Consider the following 24,485-nt stretch of genomic DNA (forward strand, 5'->3'; position numbering starts at 1 on the left):
TATTACCCTAAACAAATTATACCCCGCACACAGCTTACCTCTGCATCAAAATGTTGGAATTGTCAATGTTGAAAAAAAATATTTCCTTAAGAATACAATTTGCGTGCTGTGTGTTACAGTGTACCTTGACTAGGTCTCGTGTGGTGTGGATGTAGTCCCACAAGTCGTCCTGATCCCAGGTCAGTTCCTGCAGGGCGGGATTTAGCTGTCGTCTGGTCTCGCTCATCTCCTCCTTGATCAATGCCAGCTCCACGGCCAGGATGGTGCTGTGGAGCCGGTTATACCACTGGGTGACCAGGGTCAGTGTCTGAGTATACTACAGGACACACCACAATATCAAAGATCAAATCTGGGCTTTTTGAGCTGAAATATCAATTACGGCTATTCACACACAGGAAGACAGAACCCAACTGACAAATGGCTGATGGAAAATGCCCCTAATGGCAATTTACATGTAACACTGTAACATACTTCACAACAGTGCGAACATAAACAAAGCATTAATCAGGTCAGCTCAAAAATACATTTAAAATTTCCACATACTGCCTTGCAAATCCAAAAGCAATAACTGCATTGATAAGCAGTTTATCAACGAAAAGTGACTTAAAGTTTACTCCCTATCATGCCAAAATTGTAAAGTATTGATGGGTGAACTTTTGTTGATATGAAATCTAACCCGTGACACATTTCGCCTTTGACCATGAACATTATTTATTTATTTATTTTTTATTTTTCCCTCTTTTCCTCCCCAGTTGTACCCGGCCAATTACCCCACTCTTCCGAGCTGTCCCGGTCGCTGCTCGACCCACTCTGCTGATCCTGGGAGGGCTGCTGACTACCACATGCCTCCTCCGATACATGTGGAGTCGCCAGCCGCTTCTTTCACCTGACAGTGAGGAGTTTCGCCTGAAGGATGTAGCGCGTGGGAGGATCACACTATTCCCCCCGGTTGCCCCTCCCCCCTGAACAGGCGCACCGACTGACCAGAGGAGGCACTAGTGCAGCAACCAGGACACAAACCAGAGATCCCCATGTTGGTAGGCAACGGAATAGACCGCTACACTACCCGGACGCCCCCCTGACCATGAACTTTAACACACACACAAAAAAATAAAAAATAAACAGTTACTACTGTGTATCCCTGCAGGGCAGTTTTAGTCTTCACACATTGTAAGTTGTGCAACACAAAGTTCATTGTAATCCTCAGGAATAAGCAACCCACAATGTAAAGAGTCTCTCGCTTGGAGTAGAGGTGAAGAGCTGCTTTAGATATGGTGTGGTTCTTCAACATACTTAGATACTTCACTTCCCTCAGCACTGAGGTTAACTGCGGAAACAGAGAAAGAGATAGAAAATAAGCGAAAGAGAGAAAAGAGATACTCTTATAACTGAGAGAATCCATCCAGCTCCAAATTTGGTCCTCGTCTCTTCAACCTGCTCAGATTAAAATATGAATGGATGTGACCAACACTTGAAACCTGAGATCCCAATGTATGGTGAAAGAAGTAATGAAAGGAGTAAGCCACTAAAAGATGATTGCTGATAAAAACAAATAAAATGTTCATTTGTGACAGCCTTCAATGCATGTTAATGTCACTTTCACCAGGACAAACTCCTGTAGATGTACTGTATTGGGTGAAAAGAAACGGGTCTCCTTTCTCCTTACTGCAGGGTGAAAGTTGACCTCAAACAGGCCAGTGTCGTTATCCAGGGTGAGCAGTGTTTCCTGGAGGTGTGTGTGACAGAGCTCCTCCAGCCCCTCGGTCCATTCTGAGAACAGTTCTTCATCATGCTGCTCAAGAACCTGCAGAACCCGCTCACACTTCTGCAGGACATCCTCCGCCTCGGTCGAATCCAGAGGCCTGGGTGCACCGGAAAGGAAGGAGACAAGGCAGATAGAGAGATGAAACAAGCTGGTATGTTATATGTATGTATAGTGCATAACATATGCTTTACATGTCAATTTTGGCAGTGTGTGCATGTGTGTGTGTGTGTTTGTGTGGTAGTCTATACAAGTGTGTCAGCTGGCAGAGTTTGCTCCTGTTGGTAAGAATGAAGTCTCGTAGCTCCTTGGACCATATGAGGTTGCCAGCCATAGTTGGCATATTTTTACCCAGCACCACGTAGCCTGACCTTAGCTGTAAAAAAAAGAGGTGATTTGGCTAATAACTGTGTCATGTTCTTTGTTTTCAGTCAATTTTTGTTTTCAACAACAAGTGATAGCACTTAAATACACAGTTGGCACCATCAGTACTGCTAGTTGTCTAGTCTGCCGGACAGATAATTGTGTTCACTTGTTATACCAGGTCTCAAAAAACCCTGGTTAGATAACTGAAACAAATGGTGTGTGGTACATATATATAAAATCCAGTTAGTCAAGTAAATTATCTATGAGACAGTACAAGCCTGTTTCATGCTATAAGCAATCATCAGCTGTCAAAAATTGTGTACTCATCAATCATCAACTGTCAAAAATTGTATTGACAGCTGACTGCTTATGGCATGAAATAGGCTTGTACTGTTTCATAAAGAATTTACTTGACTCACAGGATTTTATATATATATTTAAATATATCACTATGAATCAAATAGCAAACTGATCCAACAAGACGGTAATTTAGCATGGTCACTGGGTGTTGGATGTAATTAAGTCTAATTATTCTGAGTTAGTAAGTGTGCTGATACCCCCACACTCCCTCCCTCCATCCCCTTTATCTCTCACCACATCTCTGCGCTGGTCTAATATGAGCTCACAGTGCTCTATTTCCTCATTGAACATGACCAACAATAGGCTGTAGTTCGGAGAGAACAGCTGGTTGATCCTGGGCCTCTCCAGAAGGGTGCCAAAGATCTCCAATAACTAGAAAGAATGCAAAAGGTCTAGTTAAACGATAAAACGATTCTTATGTTACTATGAGAGGAACTTGACTATAAAGGGAACATCCAGCATGGGGAAACATATTCAAAAAGTCTCGATGCATGCTCAATAATCCAGGTAAGAAAATCAAAGAAGGTTGAATCAGTTCATCTGGACACAATGTTTATTGACAGATACATTTCATCATTCAACTAAGTGACATCTTCAGTCTAAACTGACTGCAGCTATCCCAACCCTTATAAACAACACAGTACAATACAGCTGCCTAACAACCGAAACCATCGACCAGTTTCATATGCAAATATGGGTGTGACCATTAACTAGAGATTTAATGGACATGTGTACTATTCACAGAAGATTAGTGAATGATGACTCTCATCATCCACTGGAGCACAAACTAGGAGTTATCAGGATGTTGTACCACCGAGCTGACAACGTCCCCACTGACACAGCGGCCGGGGAAGGGGAGAAATCCCACATTAAACAGGCCCTGGTTAAGTGTGGTTATCCTAACTGGGCGTTTGTCGAAGCCAGGAAGATGTCCAAACAGTGCACCAGCTGACTGAAGAGAGGAGAAGGACAACATCTGCCTAAGTATAAACCAGTGGTGATTCCATATGTGTCAGGTGTGTCAGAAAAGCTGAGACACATGTTTTCAAAACATCCCATCTCAGTTGCTTTCAAACCCCAAAACACACTGCGCCAGAAGTTGGTCCATCCCAAGGATCAGGTCCCCTGGCACAAACAAAGCAATATAGGAGGCTTGCCATGACTTGTACATCAGAGAAACCAAACAGATGCTGGCCAAGAGGATGGCACAACACAGGAGAGCTAACACGTCAGGCCAGGACTCCGTAGTCTACACCCACCTACAGGCCAGTGGCCACTCTTTCAAGGATGTGCACATCCTTGATAGGGAGGAAAACTGGTTTGAATGGGGAGTAAGAGAGGCCATCTATGTGAAGAGGGAACGATCATCCCTGAACCGAGGGGGGGGGGGGCTAAGAGTACATCTGTCGCCATCTTACAATGCTGTGATTGCAACTATTCTCCAATCCTCTGTGAATACTACACATGGCCATTGAAACTCTAGTTAGTGGTCGCACCCATATTTGCATATGAAATTGGTCGATGGTTTCGATCGTTAGGCAACTGTATTGTACTGTGCCGTTTATAAGGGGTGGAGATACCTGCAGTCAGTCTAGACTGAAGATGTCACTTAGTTGAGTGATGAAACGTATCTGTCAATGAACGTTGGATCCAGATGAACTGATTCAACCTTCTTTGGTATTCAAAAACCATAGGCTGCCTCTTTGAAAGCGGTGAAGGCTTCTAGGTGTGGCAGGCCTACCTTAAAGGTGGACTCCAGGCCCTTCGAATGCTGGAAGGCTAAATTAAGAACGGTCCCCAGCCTCTCATCGAAATCCATGTTCTGTTCCATGAAACGCTTGTAATCTTTGAGAAATTCCTGGACAAGAGATGACATCAGACGAGCTTCAATGAGTCATTTCCACTCCTTTGTACTCAATCACATTAAAAAGCAGAGTGCACTTTTAGAATTATTTTTCTCAATTGTAGCTTTTATAGCACTATCAATGCTCCACAGTTCCTATTGTTCCATCAGTACTCTGTCTGGATAAACCGTGCAGAATGAGCTGAAGTAAAACACTCTCTCAAAGCATATAATAGCGGTTTGACATCTGAGATGGTAGTCTGCAACCACCCCACACAGTCTCACATCACTGTTGTAGTTCAGAGGGTTATATTTGCTTTCTCTGAGGGCTCGCCAGCGGTCGTGAAACTCCTCATTCATGCCGAAGACCATCTCACTGAGGATCTTCCCTCTGGATCCCCCCAGCTCCACTTTCTCCAGCTTCAGGAAGTCCAAAGCTGATGCAAACAGCACCTGAGGATTGGAGGTGAAAGGTTACCAAGAGGAAGTCAAGTCTGCGGTGGTTAATGTGCGTGACTGATTGATGTCTGAATTGGCACTTTTCTATTTCCGATCAGGAGAAAATAATAGTAAACGTGACCTCATTTCTGACAATTCATACCGCTGCTTCATGTGCAACGTTACGATACCATGTCTTCCTCAGGCAAAGTGTGCCAGTTATCTGTCTAGATGTGAAGCACCTCATGAACCTGGCTGCTAATTCGCTCACTTACAAATTGATGTTTCAGGTTAAGCTGTACCATCTCTAAATTGGGTGGGGGTGAGAGGAGGGTATCTAAAATATATGCCGTACCATCTCTAAATTGGGTAGGGGTGAGAGCAGGATATCTAAAATATATGCTGTTGGAAGACATTAAATGAATGAATTAATATTTTAACACTAATTCTTGTGAGTAAGAAAATTATACAAATGTTTTTCTGCACCCTCCTCATGATTCTCTTTGCCTCTAACTCCTATTTTATCACTTGGTATGGCCTGTGCAGTTTCATTCATTCGAGGTAGGATTTCATTTATATAAACACCATCAACAGAGATGCAAGATGTGCTGTATTATCTTTAACGTGCACAAACAAATCAATCTTTTGACAAGTTTTTCAAGTTTCTGATGTGTCAGCTTGCTTTTCTGGATGGACTGTTAGCTAAAACCATGACTTAGATTAGCTAACTTTAGCTCTGTTTAACCAGTGCAAAACCGTCTATTTTACAATTTCTGCTATGAAATTTGCATTTTATAGTACCTTCCAGTTGAAAAGTTTGGACAAATGACCCCTAATTGTTCTGTCCAACACAAAGTCACACAAGTTGTGCTAAGCACCTATGATACTGTGTTCTTGTAAAAAACTAAGCCCTGTCGAAGTCATTCAGCTATGTAGGTGTAGACTGGTGCACCTCAATCATGAGCAGCCTCTCCATGATGCGATCTGTGTGTCGGAACACCAGGGTGGCAGGAAAGTCCCAGAGCTTGACGGTCTGCCCATGGCGGTGGTACTGGGGTATCTGCTGGCGATGTGCGTAGAACAGACGCTTGAAGCTGTGCAGAACTGAGATGGTCATCTGGACCCTCTCTACACCTTCCTCTAGCTCCATCTTAAAAAGCTCCTCAGGAAGCAGGTAGGCAAAGGCCTGGACACACACACACACACCCACACAAACACACACACACAATCAAGATTCAAGATCAAAGATTCTTTATTTGTTACGTCTCATTATAAAAGTATAAGAGAGTAAAATTCTTGAGTTTCGGCTCCTCAACACTGCAGCAACAATAGCAACTGAACAACAATCACAAACACACAGGTGAACACATGCATGCACCCACAAACATACATGCAGTTATTTGGTTGTGATGAGCGCTGTCTAACACATCAGTCCAACATCTCCAAATAGGTGTTCAGTTGGGTTGAGATATGGTAACTGCGAAGGCCATAGCGTATGATTTACATCATTTTCACACACATCAAACCATTCAGTGACCCCTCGTGCCCTGTGGATAGGGCCATGGTCATCCTGGTAGAGACCACTCCCATCAGGATAGAAATGTCTCATCATAGGATAAAGGTGATCACTCAGAACAACTGTACTCATTTGCAGTGAACCTTCCCGGGGACAAGTGGACCCAAACCATGCCAGGAAAATGCCCCCCACAGCATAACAGAGCCCCCGGACCCCCTCACTGTAGGGGTCAAGCATTCAGGTTTTCCCTTTCATTTGTCACCAGTCTGAACATACACACAAACAAACTCACACAGAACAAACTACCTTATCAATGAGCAGGTTGCAGAACTCCTGCAGGAGGGCCACCATGCGCTGCGGGGAGCAGTAGTACTGGGAGTGGCTCCAGATGAGGCAGAGTGTGTGGAAGAGGGGAGCCAGAAGGATCTCGACTTGTGGAAAACTTCTTTCCTCAAAGCTGCTAATCAGCCGTCTCAATGGACGCAGGTGTAAATCTATGTCCTCTGCCTCCAATAGAGCTGGGAACACCATGGAAAACAACACACATCTCAATATCCTTCACACCTGTGACAGGTTTCAACCTGCAGCTGTAGTGACTTTGTTAAAATTATTTAATTGTTTTTCAGTTATATATTTATTAGGGGTGTCATGATATACCAGTATTGACGACAACCGTGATATTTTAAAAATGAAATATTGATTTAAGTTTACGTTTATGTTCCTTTAAGACAGTGGTTCTCAAACCTTTTCTATCATGCCCCCCTTTGGAGGAAGAAAAAATTTCATGCCCCCCGCCACAACAAGAAGGTGAAAAAAATGGGCCAACTTTATTTAAATAACATCAAGATCATTAACATTCCTTTTCACTTTTATTTCAGTAATTTTTGTTGTGCAAGTAACAAACACAAGTTCCGCTTCGACTTTATCAAACCTCTTTTTGTGACATTTGTCACTAGATTGCTCCATCAGTCTGTGTGCTTTTTCAAAAACAGAGAGAAACGAAATAAAATGTAAAAATCACTTTGCTAGAACAATAACAAGAAAGTTCATCCATCCATTACCCAAACCGCTTATCCTGCACAGGGTTGCAGGGATGCTGGAGCCTATCCCAGCAGTCATTTGGCGGCAGGTGGGGAGACACCCTGGACAGGCCACCAGTCCATCACAGGGCCAAAACAACACACATTCATACCTAGCGACAATTTAGTACAACCGATTCACCTGACCTACACATCTTTGGACTGTGGGAGGAAACCAAAGCACCTGGAGGAAACCCACGCAGACACGGGGAGAACGTGTAAACTCCACAGAGGACGACCCGGGATGACCCCCAAGGTTGGACTACCCCAGGGCTCAAACCCAGGACCTTCTTGCTGTGAGGTGACCGCCCTAACCATTGCATCACTGTGCCACCCCATAAAGTTAAATCTGTCCAAAAAAAGAACAAATGCAGATATTTGGGGAAAAAACGATGAGCAAGTCAATTTGTGAGAGCTCAAGTCATCACTGCATTAGTGGCTGCAATGAGCCTGTTTTGCACTGCACACCTTTTCAAAACGGGGTTGCAGGCTTGATACTGCCACTCTAAAGTCATGCTCAATGTTGAGCTTAAATCTTTACTATGTTTTAAGTGAGGCAACAACAGAAAAGCCCATCTCACAGAGATAGGATGTGGAGAAGGGAAGCAGAATGCCCACAGCCCTCTGTCCTGAGTGGATACTCCCTCTCCACACCAAGACAGAATTCACTCGGTGTCTGAGCTGTAAAGCTTGGCCTCAGGGTGGAGTCACGACGTCATCTCGATGAAGTGGTCCTCTTCAGCAGAACTGAAATCAGCAGGTGCTGCTGCATTGAATGGATCTGTCACCCAGTCATACTGAGCACTGTTTCTTTGGAAGTATTTTTGAAAGACTCCTCTCAGGGAAGAGATTTGCTCCTTAAGACATGAAATCACTGTGGTAGCTCCAGAATCACTGGTTTCAACAAACTCACTCAGATTCTCAAAGAAATCAGTATTTCCTTGATCAAGTCGCCTGCCCCACATCTCAAGCGTTCAAGTGAATGCACTGTTGTCTGCCAGGTGAGAAATGTGCTTGTCTCTGCCTTGAAGATGAAGATTCGTTCAGCTTTCCAAATGTACCACTGAGATAGGCCAGTTTCATCAGAAACTGTTCATCATTAAACTTGCTTGCAACTTCATGCATATGCTCCTCCGCCAAAAACACCCAAATTTCCTCTCTGAGCTCAAAGACTCGTGATAACACTTTACCTCACCAGCCACCCAGCCTCACAGTGAAACAACACAGCTGAATGTTCAGCTCCCACCTCCTCACAAAGTGCAGAGAACAGCTGCGCTCTCAGGGGTTTTGTTTTAATAAACTTGACCACGCTAACAACATCGGTCAAAACCTCGTTTCGGTCAGAGCTAATCTGTCTTGATGCTAGTGCTCCTCTGTGTATGACAGTGCGTCCATTGCACATTTGGCGAGACCCTCTTTATTAATGCCTGCAATCCTTTCGCTTTCCCTGCCATGGTCTGTGCACCATCCATGCAAACGCCCACACAGTTCTCCTATTTCAGCTCATGTTTTGTCAGGTAACAGCCAAGAAGCCTAAAGAGCTCATCAGCTGCCGCTCTACTTGGTGTAAGCTTCAGAGCTAGTGGTGAGCTGACAGACCTATATGATTAGTTGGAAAAGGCCAAGACAACATATCGCTTGGCACTACATGGTATCCATTCCACGAGAGAAAGAGGATGAGAAACCAAGACCCATTCCCCTCTGGGTGTGTGTCTGAGACCTGGCCATCTCATAATGAACATCAAGATTTGTAAACATCTCTTCTTGCTGTTGAAGATTCTTTAAGCCTTCAACATTGAGTGGTTTTGAGGCTTTGCCATCTTCATCAGCTTTGATATCCATGAGTTTGCGAAATTTAACATTTTGGTCCTTGTTTCCAACGTTAAGCTTCTCCCATAACTCAGCTGTCTGGGACTTGTCCCCTTCCTTCTTACCCTGCCATAACTTCTTCCTCTTTTGCTCTGCAAACTTCATGGGGTTTACAGCTGAGGGGTTGTAGTAGCTGGGCACGGCAATACCCGTCTCTGCCAGTGTTTTGGCTTGAAGGGCTGCCATCTGTGCTGCCATGGCGATCTGGGGGGTGACCTGTGTCCCAGATGCCAGCAGAGCCGCTAGATTGAGTACGGGGTTGGTGGCGGCAGCTGCAGTAGCTACAGCAACTGTGTCGCACAACAGAGGAGTGGCCACTGCAGCTATCTCCTGTTGCTGCCGTTTCTCCAACATCTCCTTCTCCTCCCCTTGCATTTTCTCATGGAAACGATATCTGGCATGTATCAGGTTACACTTGGGAGTGTGGTATTCTGTGTACTTGTAGTATGTCTTTAGTGTCTTCGCTTCATCTTCTGTAAGGTGTTGTACACATCTCTTCCCTTTTCCCCGATCCACAAAAGAAGATAACTGCATTTCTCTTGTTCGCATTTCTCCCGCAGGGGGGCCGTGAACATCAGCTCTGTATGCTGCTGGAATCGGGTAAATTCGGTGAGTCCCCGTCCATCCTGGGTGCTGGAACGCCGTACGTGTCCATTTCTTTCTCGGTCGGAGGGTATATGAATCTCTACTCTGACACCGTGTTGTATATGCCCTCTGGCACACTGTTAACATAGATTTGATAATCTCACTTACTTTTTCTATTACTTGTGCGAACTTTATTCATCCGTCTTGTTGTCTCCAACTCTCGCGGGACTTCCGGTAACACAACTCTACGGTGTCCTGTAATGCACATATCAATTTGGCTTTGCAAATGGGACACTTGGGACGTACTTGCAAAACAGCAAATCCTCACACAGTGATTCTGACGTGACAAAGCGAACATAAGCATTATTGCTGTCAGTAGCCTCGTCCACTTGTAAGGCGACACGTTTGCTTTTCAGTTTTTCAATGAGTTGTTCTTCAAAGTCACTTGAAATGTCGCATATACGTCTTGCGACTGTATCAATGGACAGAGGGGCAACCTTCAATTTCGCGACGCTTGTCTCATCAAACATAGTTGACACCATTGCCTAAAGCCGCGGGAGGTATGAGCTCCTCTGCTCTTGTGTGGTTTTTTGCACTGGGCAATTCTGTGTGCGACTTGGTATGATGCCATTAGTGCTTTGTTCACTGATGCAGCTTTTGCAAAGCAATGTTCCTGCTGACGGTATGCACCAAGTTTTCTCGGAAAGCACTCGAGTGGCTTATTGACGTGACCGGGGTGTAACGTCTCTAAGTGTCTTCTTAATTTGTTTGGTCTCATACTGCCAGCTTTCAGACACAAAATACACACCGGTGTCTCATCATCTCCCACCATTCTGTGAACCCAAGAGTACCTTCTATTGATTGTTCCGCCGCAAAAAGAGCCCGACGTCAACACAGTAGTTCCGCACCACGTTCCCCCCGACATGCCTCCGTGTCCCCCAGGGGGAGCGCCTCGCACGCTCCAGAAACGCTGCTTTAAGATGAGTCGCACAAATTAGTGTGGCGGCTGACGCCGGCGAGTACAGCGTAGGGAAAGGTTGGATCCCCGCTTCGGCTGTTGCACCGTGTTGAGTCCGCGTTTGAAATTCGCATGCGTGTCCCCTTGAAAATCATCCCAAGGAATCCGTGGAGGATCCGACAGCTCAACATCTCCGCGGACTCAACAACAACTTAAAATAATCACTCACCACGGTAACCGTGATTCGGCGAAAGCCGAGTGACCGTTTGTCTTTATTTTCCCCTGCTGACTAAAGCTTTTGGGGGTTAGTGGATCTTTGTGGGTTAACTGAAATGAACTGCGGTTGGGAATACTTCCTTGTTTCGAGTTTTGCGTGCGGGATAACCGGAAAATCCCGAAGTGGAGTATTTTTTGTTGCATGAACTGAACTGAACTGAACTGAACTGATATTTGGTGGAATTTCCTCAAGCGTTTTTTTTAGTGTGAACACATCCGCCAGGAAAACACAAGGTAAATTAAATCATGGCTCGTACCAAGCAGACTGCTCGAAAATCCACCGGAGGAAAGGCGCCCAGGAAGGAGCTCGTCGCCAAAGCTGCCAGGAAAAGCCCTCTCTCCACCGGCGGAGTGAAAAAACCCCACAGATACAGGCCCGGTACTGTGGCTTTGCGAGAGATCCGCCTGTACCAGAAGTCCACCGAGCTGCTGATCAGTAAACTGCCTTTCCAGCGTCTTGTCAGGGAGATCGCCCAGGATGTCAAGACAGATCTCCGATTCCAGAGTGCTGCCATCGGTGCTCTGCAGGAGGCTAGTGAGGCTTACCTAGTCGGCCTGTTCGAAGACATCAACCTGTGTGCCATCCACGCCAAGAGGGTGACCATCATGCTCAAGGACATCCAGCTTGCCCGGCGAATCAGAGGAGAATGAGCACAAACAAAACCATTTGATTTTTTTTCACAGAATTTATTTTTTGAGGGGAGCTGGGTAGGCGGGATTGGCTGGGGTCATGCGTGCTTTTTTATCTTTATGTATGAGTCATTCGTAGGTTCAGGGATTTTGATCAGTCTTTTCCATTGTCGTTTCTCCCCTCCGAGTTGTTTGTAATTTTATCATTTGAGAGTACAAGCTGGGTTTGCAGGAGAGCTGTTTGCAAAACATTCCTTTAGTGTTCTCGGGTTTTGAAAAGGCATTTATCTGTTTTACCATTTTCATATTTTAGGACGCTTATGTTTCATTGTTGTAAATAAACTCTCCACTACCTCAAAACACATCTCTGGCACTCATTGAATTAATTGAAGAAATAGCTAATTGCATAGACCAAAAAAAGTTTGCCGTGGGAATATTTATAGATCTAAAAAAAAGAAAAGCTTTTGACACTATTGATCACAATAGATTAATAGACAAATTGGAAAGGTACGGTATCAGAGGGGTGTTTCAGAACGGGCTAAGAAGCTATTAAAGTAATAGGCAGCAGTTTGTAATGACAGGTGAACATAAATCATCATGCATGGATATTACTTGTGGTGTACCCCTGGGGTCGGTTTTAGGTCCAAAACTGTTCATTCTGTACTTAAACGATATATGCAAGACATCAAAAATATTGAAATTTATTTGCTGAAGATACGAATATATTTTGTTCTGGTGAGAATTTACAGCAGTTTTTGGAGGTGACCACAATAGAAATGGAAAAATTAAAACGGTAGTTTAACAAAAACAAATTATCCTTAAATCTGGACAAAAAGTGGGTGAGAACGCAACCATTTGTCCCATCATCATCTCAGTTGGTACCAGGTGTTGGCTTTCCTTGCCATAGTGGTGCAGCCTAAACTCAGGTGCTACTGATCAACTCAAGGAGTATTTAAGCAGTAGCTTTGGAGTTGTTAGGGGGCTGTAGAATGTCAAAATGTAGATGTGTGCACGAGATGTTCCAATTGAGTTTCGTTAATTTATTTGTTAATTTAAAGCTCAATTGTTGTGAGTTGAGTTTTGTTACTTTAAAGCTCAATTGTTGAGAGTTGAGTTTATCCAGTTCATATGTAACTATGCCCGGTAAATAAATCATGTTCTTAAATAGAAACTGTTTTGAGTCTGCCTCTTACATTTTAGCCACTCAGGGCAGGCTTCCCCACAAAGTTTGTTTTCTTTTTTTTTTTTGGTATTTCCAAAGTAAAAATAGTGATTGACAATGTCCAGCTAGAAAGAGTATAGGAAAATAAATTTCTAGGTGTGATATTAGACCACAAAATCTGCTGGAAACATCACATATGTGCAAGCAAAGCCGGCAAAGAGCATTGCAGTCATGAGAAAAGCAAGTCACATTCTGGATCATAAATCATTGCACACTGTATTATTCATTTATTTTGCCATACCTGATCTACTGTGTGGAGGTATGGGGTAACACCTACAAAACAACCCTACAACCATTATGTATACTACAAAAAAGAGCAATAAGGATAGTTGATAACGTAGGATAACGTGAACACACCAACAAGCTATTTTTAAAGTCAAGTGCCTTGAAGTTCAGGGATTTAGTAGAATTTAACACAGCACAAATAATGTTCAAAGCAAGAAACAATCTACTATCGAGTAATTTACCAAACATATTCTCAGAGAAGGGGAATATAATTTGAGAGGGAAATTCAATTTAAAGAAATTTTGTTCGAACAACTTTGAAGAATATGGGCATTTCAATCTGTGGGGTGAAATTGTGGAACAGTTTGAGAGCATGGAACTCAGAGTACAAACATTACGCAGCTCAAGAAGTACAAAGGTCTGATTTTCAAGAGATATGGGGACAATGAAGAGTTGTGTTAACTAAGTTTTACTTATCTCCCAACATTCCTGATTACATTTTTTTTCATTTTCCTTCATATGACACCGAGTGGATATAATTTTTTTAATTGTCATATTTTTTATGTTTTTTTCGTTTCCTTTTTTTAATGTATAGTAGCTGAATTAATTTAAGAATAGGTGAGAAAGAGGGAATAAGTGTATACTTCCTCCTACTCCGGTTCGAACATGTAACAAATAATCTGATGTATACAGAGATTTGTTCGCTGAGTTTGATGTGTGGATTTGTTGATCACTTCAGATTATTGGCAATGGATTATCTATATCCTGCTTATTTACATGTTCGAAATAAAATCATAATTCATTCATTCAACTGATAGTGATAACCGGAAAATCCCAAAGTGGATTAAATTTGCTTTCTAAACTAAACTAAATCATGTGGAACGTTTTTCTTTCCCTTTTGCTCTAATTACTTTTTCTTTTCTTTTTTTGGACCCCCCCCCCCCTTTTTTCTCTCCAATTGTACTTGGCCAATCACCCCGCTCTTCCGAGCCGTCCCGGTCGCCGCTCCACCCCCTCTGCCGATCCGGGGAGGGCTGCAGACTACCACATGCCTCCTCCGATACACGTGGAGTCGCCAGCTGCTTCTTTTCACATGACAGTGAGCAGTTTCACCAGGGGGACGTAGCACGTGGGAGGATCGCGCTATTCCCCCCAGTTCCCCCATCCCCCCTGAACAGGCACCCCGACCGACCAGAGGAGGCGCTAGTGCAACGACCAGAACACATATCTACATCCGGTTTCCCACCCGTAGACACGGCCAATTGTGTCTGTAGGGACGCCCGACCAAGGGAGGTACATGGGGAATCGAACCGAATGCTACCCAGATGTAATACAACCTTTTAAAAATTGACTGATGGTCTGGTTGGATTTATTTAAATTGAGTTTTTTATTTCCCTGCCTTGCAATTAATGATAAATTCGACTGTGCTGTAAAAAATAACCAGGGGTCGGTTACACTCTTTCTCTCCACCTCCCAACCCTCATATTTTGAGTGTAATTCATTTGCCAAAAAAGAGACAAAACACACCATAAATAAAGTTAAAGATGAATTTGACTGATAGCATTATTTTCATTTTTTCAAACTTCTATAGATATCACAATAATATTATCGTGAATTCTTTTGGCCATGATAAATTGTGTAGTTAAAATCCAATATCGTGACACCCCTAATATGTATACAACAGAATTTCAATATTGTGTAGTCAGGATAATGTGTGTGTGTGTGTGTGTGTGTTTATTTCATTAATTCTGTTTGATGGTTGACAATTTTCTCTCCATTCTGGCTCATCATTGTTGAATAAATGTGGAAAACAACATAAATAAAAAGCAGGTTGAGATGGCGTTGGTGAGAATAAAGATGTTAAAACGAGGTTTTTGTGCCAAATGAGGTTCTTGTGCCAAATTAGGTTTCTGTGCTCTTCCTTGCACTAAGAGAGGGGACAATGACAAAAGCGACACCAAATACAAACAGATATTGAAGCTTTCCTATAAGCAGGGTGGAGATCTGGTGCTCTACCTTGGTTGACTTTGATGCAGATGTCATTGAAGGACGAGTAATAGCTGCTCTTTATCCTTCTCAGGATCTCCATGATCTGCTCCATTTTGGGGCTCTGGATCTGGGAAGAGAGGGTTGTGGCTAGATGTGATACAGACACGGACGGAAGTGACGCAAATATCGCCGGGCGTATTTCGTTGCTATGGCGATAGCTAGCCTAGCTAACCTCCTGAGCTACCATGAGTTTGGACTTTGGTTTTTAAAGCCAGATGAATGATGAGTCTGATGAATTAGTTTTACTTAAAATAACTATAATTTCACTCAATAAAAACTGGTAATTGTGTAGTTTAAATGAAATATCACTGTTGCTTGTGTGTAGATACTGCTTCCCAATGCTAGCAAGCCAGCTAAGTCTATATAAAACGTTAGCTAACGTTAGCTAATGTAACGTCACACTTGTTATGTTAGCTAAGCTATCGATAGCTATGCTAACTAGCTAGATAATTAACGTTAGCTAGCTATGAAAACTCACCCTCCTGACCAAAAGCCCTGTCTTGTGTCGAGACAACGAATTTCGTCAGTGTGTCCTCCTCACATTTTTTTTTAAATCCCCTCAAAAGATCTACGCGAAGAGAAACTGTGAAAATAGCCTTCGTGGGCTTCTTCTGGATTTGCCGCCATGTCTCTCAGGAGGTTAGCTAGGCTAGCTAGCGCCGTAGCAACGAAATACGCCCGGCGAGATTTTGCGTCACGTCTGTCCGTGGCTGTACCCCATCTAGCCACAGCCGGAAGAGAGGGATGGCATGGTCGGATGTCCCAACCCAGTCTCACAATATAGATGTGCTAAGGTTCTTTCACTTTAACCCAGTATGGATCTGGAAATTCTCTGCTGTATTAAATATTCTCACATCCAGGTGAAGTATGAATACTTAACTGAGTAACAAGGGGGGAAAAAAACAACAGTGGGTACTGATTAATTGATCAAACCCAAGCACGCATGTACACAGTCACACAGGCAAAGGTAAATATATGCACAGGGACACACACACACACACACACACACACACACACACACACACACACACACACACACACTGCAAATAAATCTTCCATTTCTAAATTCTGAAACTTTCAGAGCATAACTGCAGGACTGAATGTTAAGATCTTCATCGGCATTCAGTATAATGTGGTTGGACATTATGACCATCAGCAAGGTTATATCCGTTTCTGGGTTCAATATTTTAGATCAATAAATATCACAACATGTGAAATGACACTAGGATCTGCGACTTCTTGAAACATGTGTGATAAGATGATACTGTATGTCCACAGTAATAGCGCCACCCCTCCCCATAGTTGTGAAATTCCCAAATTATTAAGCTAAAATGTCCATATTTGCCTATACATAGAAAGACTCATACACAAGCGCGCACACACACACACACACACACACACACATGTTGAGACATACACACACAAAGATGAGTGTTCTGAAAAGAGAGCACGTGACTAGTTTTTTACTTGACTTGTCAAGGACTCATTCCTCTCACCTACCGGCTATCCGGTGTTGTTTTTATAACTTTCAATACCTCCCTATCACTCTCTCTGTCAATTAAGGTCAAATTTAACTACATCTCTTCAACTCTCCACAGCAGCTAAGGCCACCACCAGTAGCAGTTATAATAAAGCTTTCAACAGTGGAGCTGGGGGGGGGGGGATGTCCCCCTGCATGAATCACACACACACACACACACACACACACACACACACACACACACACACACACACACATATACACACACACAAGCAAGCAAGCATTAATCTGCTTTTTGTCCTACTTGTGACTGGATGCCTAGGAGGTTCTCCCTCTGGGTGGCCCAGAACTGGAGCTCCACCATGGGGCCTGGGTGGTCTTCTTGGGTCAGCAATGTGCTGGAGTCCTTTTTTAGGATGGTCCATATCTGTCCAGACCACTGGACCACCAGGGTTTCTATGGAGTACAGCAGGCCATGGTCCAACGGCCAACCAGCAGGGCTGTCGGGGGGGGGGGGGGTAGAAAGCATCGGTCATGAAATTATAAGTACTGTAAAAATCAAAGATGAAACAGGAATTAAGATCACACAGGAATGAGGCAAGAAGCTAAAATCACAGCATACCATATGGCATAACTACAGTTGGACAACAGCTGGGTTTAGGTTTTAGGTAAATTATTACTTCCTGTTTCCAACGTGTGAGCTATGGATGGACCTCACTAAGTAAATCAGCCAAGGCTTTGTATTGTAATGTCTTACCACTGGAAATATTTATTGTCATTTTTAGAGGTTTATCATTAGAACACGACATTTTTTTCTCTCAATTATTTGTTGAAACTGCTTTTCTATCCAGCTCATCCAGTTTAAATCTCTACTACTACTACTACTACTACTACTACTACTTTCGGCTGCTCCTGTTAGGAGTCGCCACAGCAGATCATCCATTTCCATCTCTTCCTGTCCTCTGCATCTTCCTCTGTCACGCCAGCCACCCACATGTCCTCCCTCACCACATCCATAACCCTCCTCTTTGGCCTTCCTCTTCCTTTTCTATCCAGCTCATTCAGTTTAGATCATTTTTTTAAAGCAAAAATAGATACGTACGATTGATTTCATCACATTCATTTAACTCATTTTCCGTCACTTGACAAATTTTTACCCAAATTAGGTAATTAACTTAGCAAATGACCTAATTAAGATTTAATTTTCTACTGATTCAACTGATACAGGTGCCTCAAGACTGTATAAATAGAGTTAGGGTTGGATTTCTGCTTCTCAGGTCTGATGTTCGAGTCGCATTCAAAGGTGGTGTAAATTAAAGCTCAGCTTGTTTCCATAATGACACCATGCTAGGGTTTAGAGTGACTCATCGTGACCTGAATTTAGTTTCAGTTGACATCAACTGTACAGGGCAGCATGGCGGCGCAGTGGTTAGTGCGGTCGCCTCACAGCAAGAAGGTCCTGGGTTCGAAACCCGGGGTAGTCCAACCTTGGGGGTCATCCTGGGTCGTCTTCTGTGTGGAGTTTGCATGTTCTTCCCATGTCTGTGTGGAGTTTGCATGTTCTTCCTGCGTGGGTTTCCTCCGGGTGCTCCGGTTTCCTCCCACAGTCCAAAGACATGCAGGTCAGGTGAATCGGCCTTACTAAATTATCCCTAGGTGTGAATGTTTATGGGTGTGTCGGCCCTGTGATGGACTGGTGGCCTGCCCAGGGTGTCTCCCCGCTTGCCGCCCAATGACTGCTGGGATAGGCTCCAGCATCCCCGCGACCCTGATTGGGATAAGCAGCTTGGCTGATGGATGGATGGATTAATTGTACAGTTGGTACAAAGTAAATTTACTTCATTTGGTATGGATTACGCCATTGATCACTATTTCCTTGTTCTACTGTAGTTTATTGAACAGCTACATGAATTGCTACATCCAAACAGAATTCCCACCACACACACACATACACACACACACACACAACTGCAACTATTTGTTCCGTCAAGGCTTTTGCAGTGTATTTTAATGTGTAACTGCTCGACACTCATGAGGGAGCTGGATAAAGGAGCTTTCACTGAAACACACACGCCAGTTTAAAAAAAAAACCCATTTGGTCGAGATGCTGTGCTGCCCTGACAATCTCTCATTTTAGCGGATTACACTCCCGATCCGGCCCCTCGTACACGCACACAACGGAGACACACCTGAGCGAGATGTCCTGGGGCTGGACCCTGTCCACAGACAGGGGCAGGGGCAGTAGTGTGCGACCCTCAGCACGACCTCTCAGGGTGACCATCCTGCTCCTCAGCCTCTCCAGATGCCTGTGAATGTCCTCAGATACTACCCGTGGCCAGTCCTCATGATTCATACCGTTAGAAAGCACACACACCAGCACCTGCAGTGTGTGCGAGCGCACACACACACACACACACACACACACACACACACACACACACACACACACACACACACAAAGAAGAGGGTTCTGAAAAGAGCACACGTGACTAGTACTTGACTTGTCAAGGACCCATTCCTCTCACTTACCTGTTATTCAGTATTGTTTTTATAACTCCCAACACCTCCCTTACACTCTCTATCACTCTCTGTCACTCTATCACTCGCTATCATTCTATCACTCTCTCTATCACTCTCTTTCACTCTGTCACTCTATCACTCTGTATCATTCTATCACTCTTTCTATCACTCTTTCTATCACTCTCTGTCACTCTATCACTCTGTATCATTCTATCACTCTCTCTATCACTCTCTTTCACTCTATCACTCTGTATCATTCTATCACTCTATCACTCTCTTTCACTCTATCACTCGCTATCATTCTATCACTCTCTCTATCACTCTCTTTCACTCTGTCACTCTATCACTCTGTATCATTCTATCACTCTTTCTATCACTCTCTATCACTCTGTCACTCTATCACTCTGTATCATTCTATCACTCTCTCTATCACTCTTTCTATCACTCTCTGTCACTCTATCACTCTGTATCATTCTATCACTCTCTCTATCACTCTCTTTCACTCTATCACTCTGTATCATTCTATCACTCTCTCTATCACTCTCTTTCACTCTATCACTCGCTATCATTCTATCACTCTCTCTATCACTCTCTTTCACTCTGTCACTCTATCACTCTGTATCATTCTATCACTCTTTCTATCACTCTCTTTCACTCTGTCACTCTGTCACTCTGTATCATTCTATCACTCTCTCTATCACTCTCTATCACTCTCTGTTAATTAAGGTCAAATTTAACTACACCTCTTCTCCAACTCTCTGCAGCTAAGTCCACTACCAGTAGCAGTTATAATAAAGCTTTCAACAGTGGAGCCGGGGGGAAAAGACGTCCCCCTGCATGAATCATAAACACACACACACACACACACACACACACACACACACACACACACACACACACACACACACACACACACACACACACACACACACATTCCATCATTTGTCCACTAACCTGTGACATAGGGCGTACCAATGTAGGGCATTTTGTCCACTTCACAAACCTACATACTCTATATGCATCTGTATCAGTGGTCAGTACACACACACACACACACAAACACACACACACACACACACACACACACACACACACACACACACACACACACACACACACACACACACACACACACACACACACACACACACACACACACACACACACACACACACACACTAATCCACCTCTGTGATGAGAACAGGTAGATGCTCCATGGGGTATCCGGACACCTCTCCCAGGTGGAGCTGGTTTCTGAAGCCCTGGCGGTTAACCCTTCTCACCCCTTTCTTCCGGACACACAGCAGCTTGGTCTTCCATGGCGGGGACGTCTTCACAGATGCAAACACAGTAGGAATGCTTTCAACCAGATTGAAAGCAGTAGAAATAAGCAGAGACTTATTTCGACAGATGGACAGGTGGTTAGATTGTGCTGGCGAGAGCACCCCCACCAGGTTCAGTCAAAGACAGAGCTGTCTTTCTGTGCACGGGTGCACCAATGCTCGTTGTGTTGCATTATTTTCACCATATTAGAAGTGTGTTGGTATACAGTTTCTCAAGAGCCGAGGCTTTAAATATGTCAGTGATGCATTCTTATGCTTGTTAAGAAAGACAGCCGACAGATCTTTTTGGCTAGGGCCACAACATGCTGTACCATAAACAACAGTGCCGTGCAGGGTCCGTGTGTGTGGGTACTAACACCTATGCAAACGGCACAAAATCACCCGTTCTTTACAGCAAGCAGATGAGAAAAGTTTTCCCTCTTTTTCTCAATTTTCCCAATTGTACCCATCCAATTACCCCACTCTTCCAAGCCGTCCTGGTCGCTGTTCCAGCCACTCTGCCGATCCGGGGAGGGCTGCAGACTACCACATACCTCCTCCGGTACATGTGGAGTCGCCAGCTGCTTCTTTTCACCTGACAGTGAGGAGTTTCACCAGCGGGGTGTAGCCCGTGGGAGGTTCACGCTATTCCCCCAAGTCCACCCCCACCCCCACCCCGGAACAGGTGCCCCGACCAACCAGAGGAGGGGCTAGTGCAGCGACCAGGACACATACCCACATCCGGCCTCCCACCCGCAGATACGGCCAGTTGTGTCTGTAGGGACGCTGACCAAGCCGGAGGAAACACGGGGACTCAAACTTTGCTGTGTAAACTTTAACCATGATGGGCAGGTTTAGATGAGATGCAGACTGCACATAACTCCATATTGAAAAAGATCACTCTAATGTTTTGTACACTGAGGCCGTGTACCATACCTTAGCATCGCCGGCGTGCAGCGTACCCCCTGGCCCGGTGAAGAACAGCAGCCTGTCGGTCCAGATGTGGTCCAGGAAGTCCAGCAGAATCTTCTGGTTCTCTTCCGCCCCGATGAAGCGGTTCCACTTGTCCGTCTTCACTCGCAGCACGCAGAAGGCCTGCTCCCGGATGAAGTCCACCCTCTCGTCTGACAGCGCCGTCCCGGCTTTGAGAGGGGGATCCTGGGGGACACGCACGCCTCCGCCTCCGCCTCCACCTCCTCCACTGCTGGCAGCTCCCTTGCTGCTGCTGCTGTTGACGGGGGCCTCAGCCATGAAGACAAAACCAAGAAAACAGGAAATTATGGGTCACCGGTGAACAGCGTGGCAGGTGATTCTGTAAAACAGAGTCTGTGAAGGTCCCCTCTAGTTATAAAGGCAAGATTTGCACATTTTAACAATGAAGGATCTTTCTAGTACATCTCTGTACATCCCCTGTGTATTGTCCCGCATCTCCCCTGTACGTCCCTTCTCTCGTCTCCAACTCTGAGAGCAATTAACGGGAAAGCTGATACACACCTAGTTGAATGGGTCACCGTGGAAACCCAGAAACTGGCTGGCTGCTTCTGTTGCCCATGACGACGGGCTGCGCTGTAGCCGGCCGGCTAAATACTCTGCAATCCTATCCTGTAACCTGAGACTTAAGGGCAGACCTGGGTACAGTGACCCCTACAGTACAGGTAATGGTGTTACACCTCGCCTGCATGTACTATCACTGTGTGTGTGTGTGTGTGTGTGTGTGTGTGTGTGTGTGTGTGTGTGTGTGTGTGTGTGTGTGTGTGTGTGTGTGTATGTGTGTGTGTGTGTGTGTGTGTGTGTGTGTGTGTGTGAGTCAGAAAGAGAGAGAGAGAGAGAGTGTTTGTCCGTGGAAGTGGGGCGGAGACGGGGGGTTGACTTTTCTTGTTTCACTTGTGCATACAGGTGTTCGCTGTTCTGTGTGATGAAGTCAGTGATTGTGCATATAGGTTGGTCTACATTGGTCCGTGTTGGATTTCCTAATCATACTCAGTTTATGGTGCACGGTGGCCCAGTGGTCAGCACTGTTTCCTCACAGCAAGAGAAGGTCCTGGGTTCGAACCCCAGGCCGTCCCAGGTCCTTTCCGTGTGGAGTTTGCATGTTCTCCCCCGTGTCTGCGTGGGTTTCCTCCGGGTGCTCCGGTTTCCCCCCACCATCAAAAAGACATGCATGTTAGGGTTAATACTCCTGCCTGTGCCCCTGAGCAAGTCAATGGAAAGAAGAACTGGAGTTGGTCCCCGGGCTCTGCAGCTGCCCACTGCTCCGATACAATAGGATGGGTTCAATGCAGAGAACACATTCATTGTAAGAATACAATGTCAAATTAAGTGGCTTTTCGTTCAAAACCTTTCAGAGTTTTGTGTGAAGACTGTGCAACAGATGGACGGACAAGCCACCTCTTAATTATATCATCGCCGCTAGGGGGCAGTGTGACACAGTCTTTCTGACGGAACGCCTCAGCCCGGATCCAAAGTGACCCGAGGCATGTCATCCTATTACACACGCCGTTTATTTAAAGACATGGACTAATGGGACATTTCTCTAACTGTGTTACTTAAAATATCACAGCATTGCTTACCCTTTAAAGAAAAAAATCCTCAGTTTTGCTAATCTGCGTCCGGGATGCAATTGTACCCTAATAAAACCCTGGCGGACTGCAGGAGGAAGAGGCTTTTCTTGGATCTTTGACATTTGAGACACTAGCTAACCTTGTAGTCATAGGTTTCATCAATATTTATGTTCAAGAAAATGCTCAACAACTGACGGCGTTTTGCAGTGGTGGGTGGTGTATTCTGCAGTATTAATGCGAAGCTCTGATCGGAGGCAGGCGGGAGCTCCGCAGGCCTCGCTCCTGTCCAGTCACCTTTAGTGCTGCGGTCATCGGGGTTTCATTCGGCTTCAGCTGATGTTGAGTAGGCGGCAACAGCTTTGCTTGACAGAGCAGCTGTTTTATGGGGGCAACAACCCACACACACTGTTTCATGGATGTGGCAACACACTGAACATTTCCATTGTTCACAGCATGGGGCGTACTAGCCGATAATCCACGGCAATTTTCCAAAGGAGTTTGTAGTTTGTGATATTTTTAATTCCATGCTTCACACTGTATGTGTAAATGCTTGCGTGTCTGTGTGTGTGTGTGTGTGTGTGTGTGCTTGCGCATCCACATACTGTATATAGTATGTAGTCCTATAGTCTGTGTAAGCATGTGTACACATTTGCATGGGGACTTTTTTGTGCCAGTGTCTATCTGTGTGTGCTTTTGAGTGACTGTGTGTGAAAGTGTTGAACATGTGTTCCCGTATGTGTGTGTGTGTGTGTGTGTGTTTGCATGCATGCATTCTTGTGCTTGCCTACAGGAGTGTGTGTGGTGTGTGTGTGTGTGTCGTGTGTATGTGTGCGTTTGCATGTATTCGTATGCTTGCCTACAGGACTGTGTGTGTGTGTGTGTCTGTGTGTGTGTGTGTGTGCGTGTGTGTGTGCGTGCGTGCGTGTGTGCGTTTCCACGTGTGTGTCCATGTGTGAATGTCTCTCTGTCCGGGGCCCAAGGCCAGTGGATATATCCCCTGGGTGTCTCTACACAGTGTAGCTAAGCCCATTTGAGCCTGCTGACAGCAGGAGCACAACTGCCCATCTCTCTGACCTCACGCCCAATGTCACTCCCGTTCCACAGGGATGGAGGGATGGAGGCAGGGAGGAAAGGATGGATGCTGGGGAGGGAGCAGAGGCCAGAAAAAAAAAGAGATTGTAGGACAATTGGGGATAGGAGGAGACGGATAGGAAGGCAACAGAGAGGAAGAAAGAGAGGAGGCTGAGGGGGTTGCCGGCTACCTCTCAGCATACAGATGAGAAGCCATAATGGAAGGAGGGAGAGAGGGGGAGAAAGAGAGAGGGAGGGCGACGGAACAGCAGGGAAGAAACAGTGGAATAGAGAGATAATAACTCTCTTGGCTATTGGTGATAGCGAATATGCCACTGCAGTTTTTGAATAAAG

At 44.9% G+C, this 24,485-nt stretch overlaps 1 protein-coding gene across 1 annotated transcript in view; it reads right to left on the bottom strand.

Annotated features, from left to right (window-relative positions):
- Nucleotides 1–15,238, bottom strand: part of dnah9l (dynein, axonemal, heavy polypeptide 9 like) — an 80,195-nt gene extending 64,957 nt beyond the window's left edge. Inside the window, exons 1-10 of the mRNA XM_056293619.1 lie at nt 15,145–15,238; nt 6,592–6,803; nt 5,722–5,955; nt 4,617–4,784; nt 4,230–4,346; nt 2,723–2,860; nt 2,014–2,138; nt 1,667–1,862; nt 1,223–1,327; nt 125–316 (exon numbers count right to left, since the gene is read on the bottom strand). Coding sequence (XP_056149594.1) covers nt 125–316; nt 1,223–1,327; nt 1,667–1,862; nt 2,014–2,138; nt 2,723–2,860; nt 4,230–4,346; nt 4,617–4,784; nt 5,722–5,955; nt 6,592–6,803; nt 15,145–15,229 — 1,572 coding nt within the window. The 5' untranslated portion in view covers nt 15,230–15,238. The remainder of the gene's footprint in view (nt 1–124; nt 317–1,222; nt 1,328–1,666; nt 1,863–2,013; nt 2,139–2,722; nt 2,861–4,229; nt 4,347–4,616; nt 4,785–5,721; nt 5,956–6,591; nt 6,804–15,144) is intronic.
- Between the last annotated feature and the right edge of the window lie 9,247 nt (nt 15,239–24,485).

This window comes from Lampris incognitus, chromosome 14 (assembly GCF_029633865.1).
Source record: "Lampris incognitus isolate fLamInc1 chromosome 14, fLamInc1.hap2, whole genome shotgun sequence".
Classification (NCBI taxonomy): Eukaryota; Metazoa; Chordata; class Actinopteri; order Lampriformes; family Lampridae; genus Lampris; species Lampris incognitus.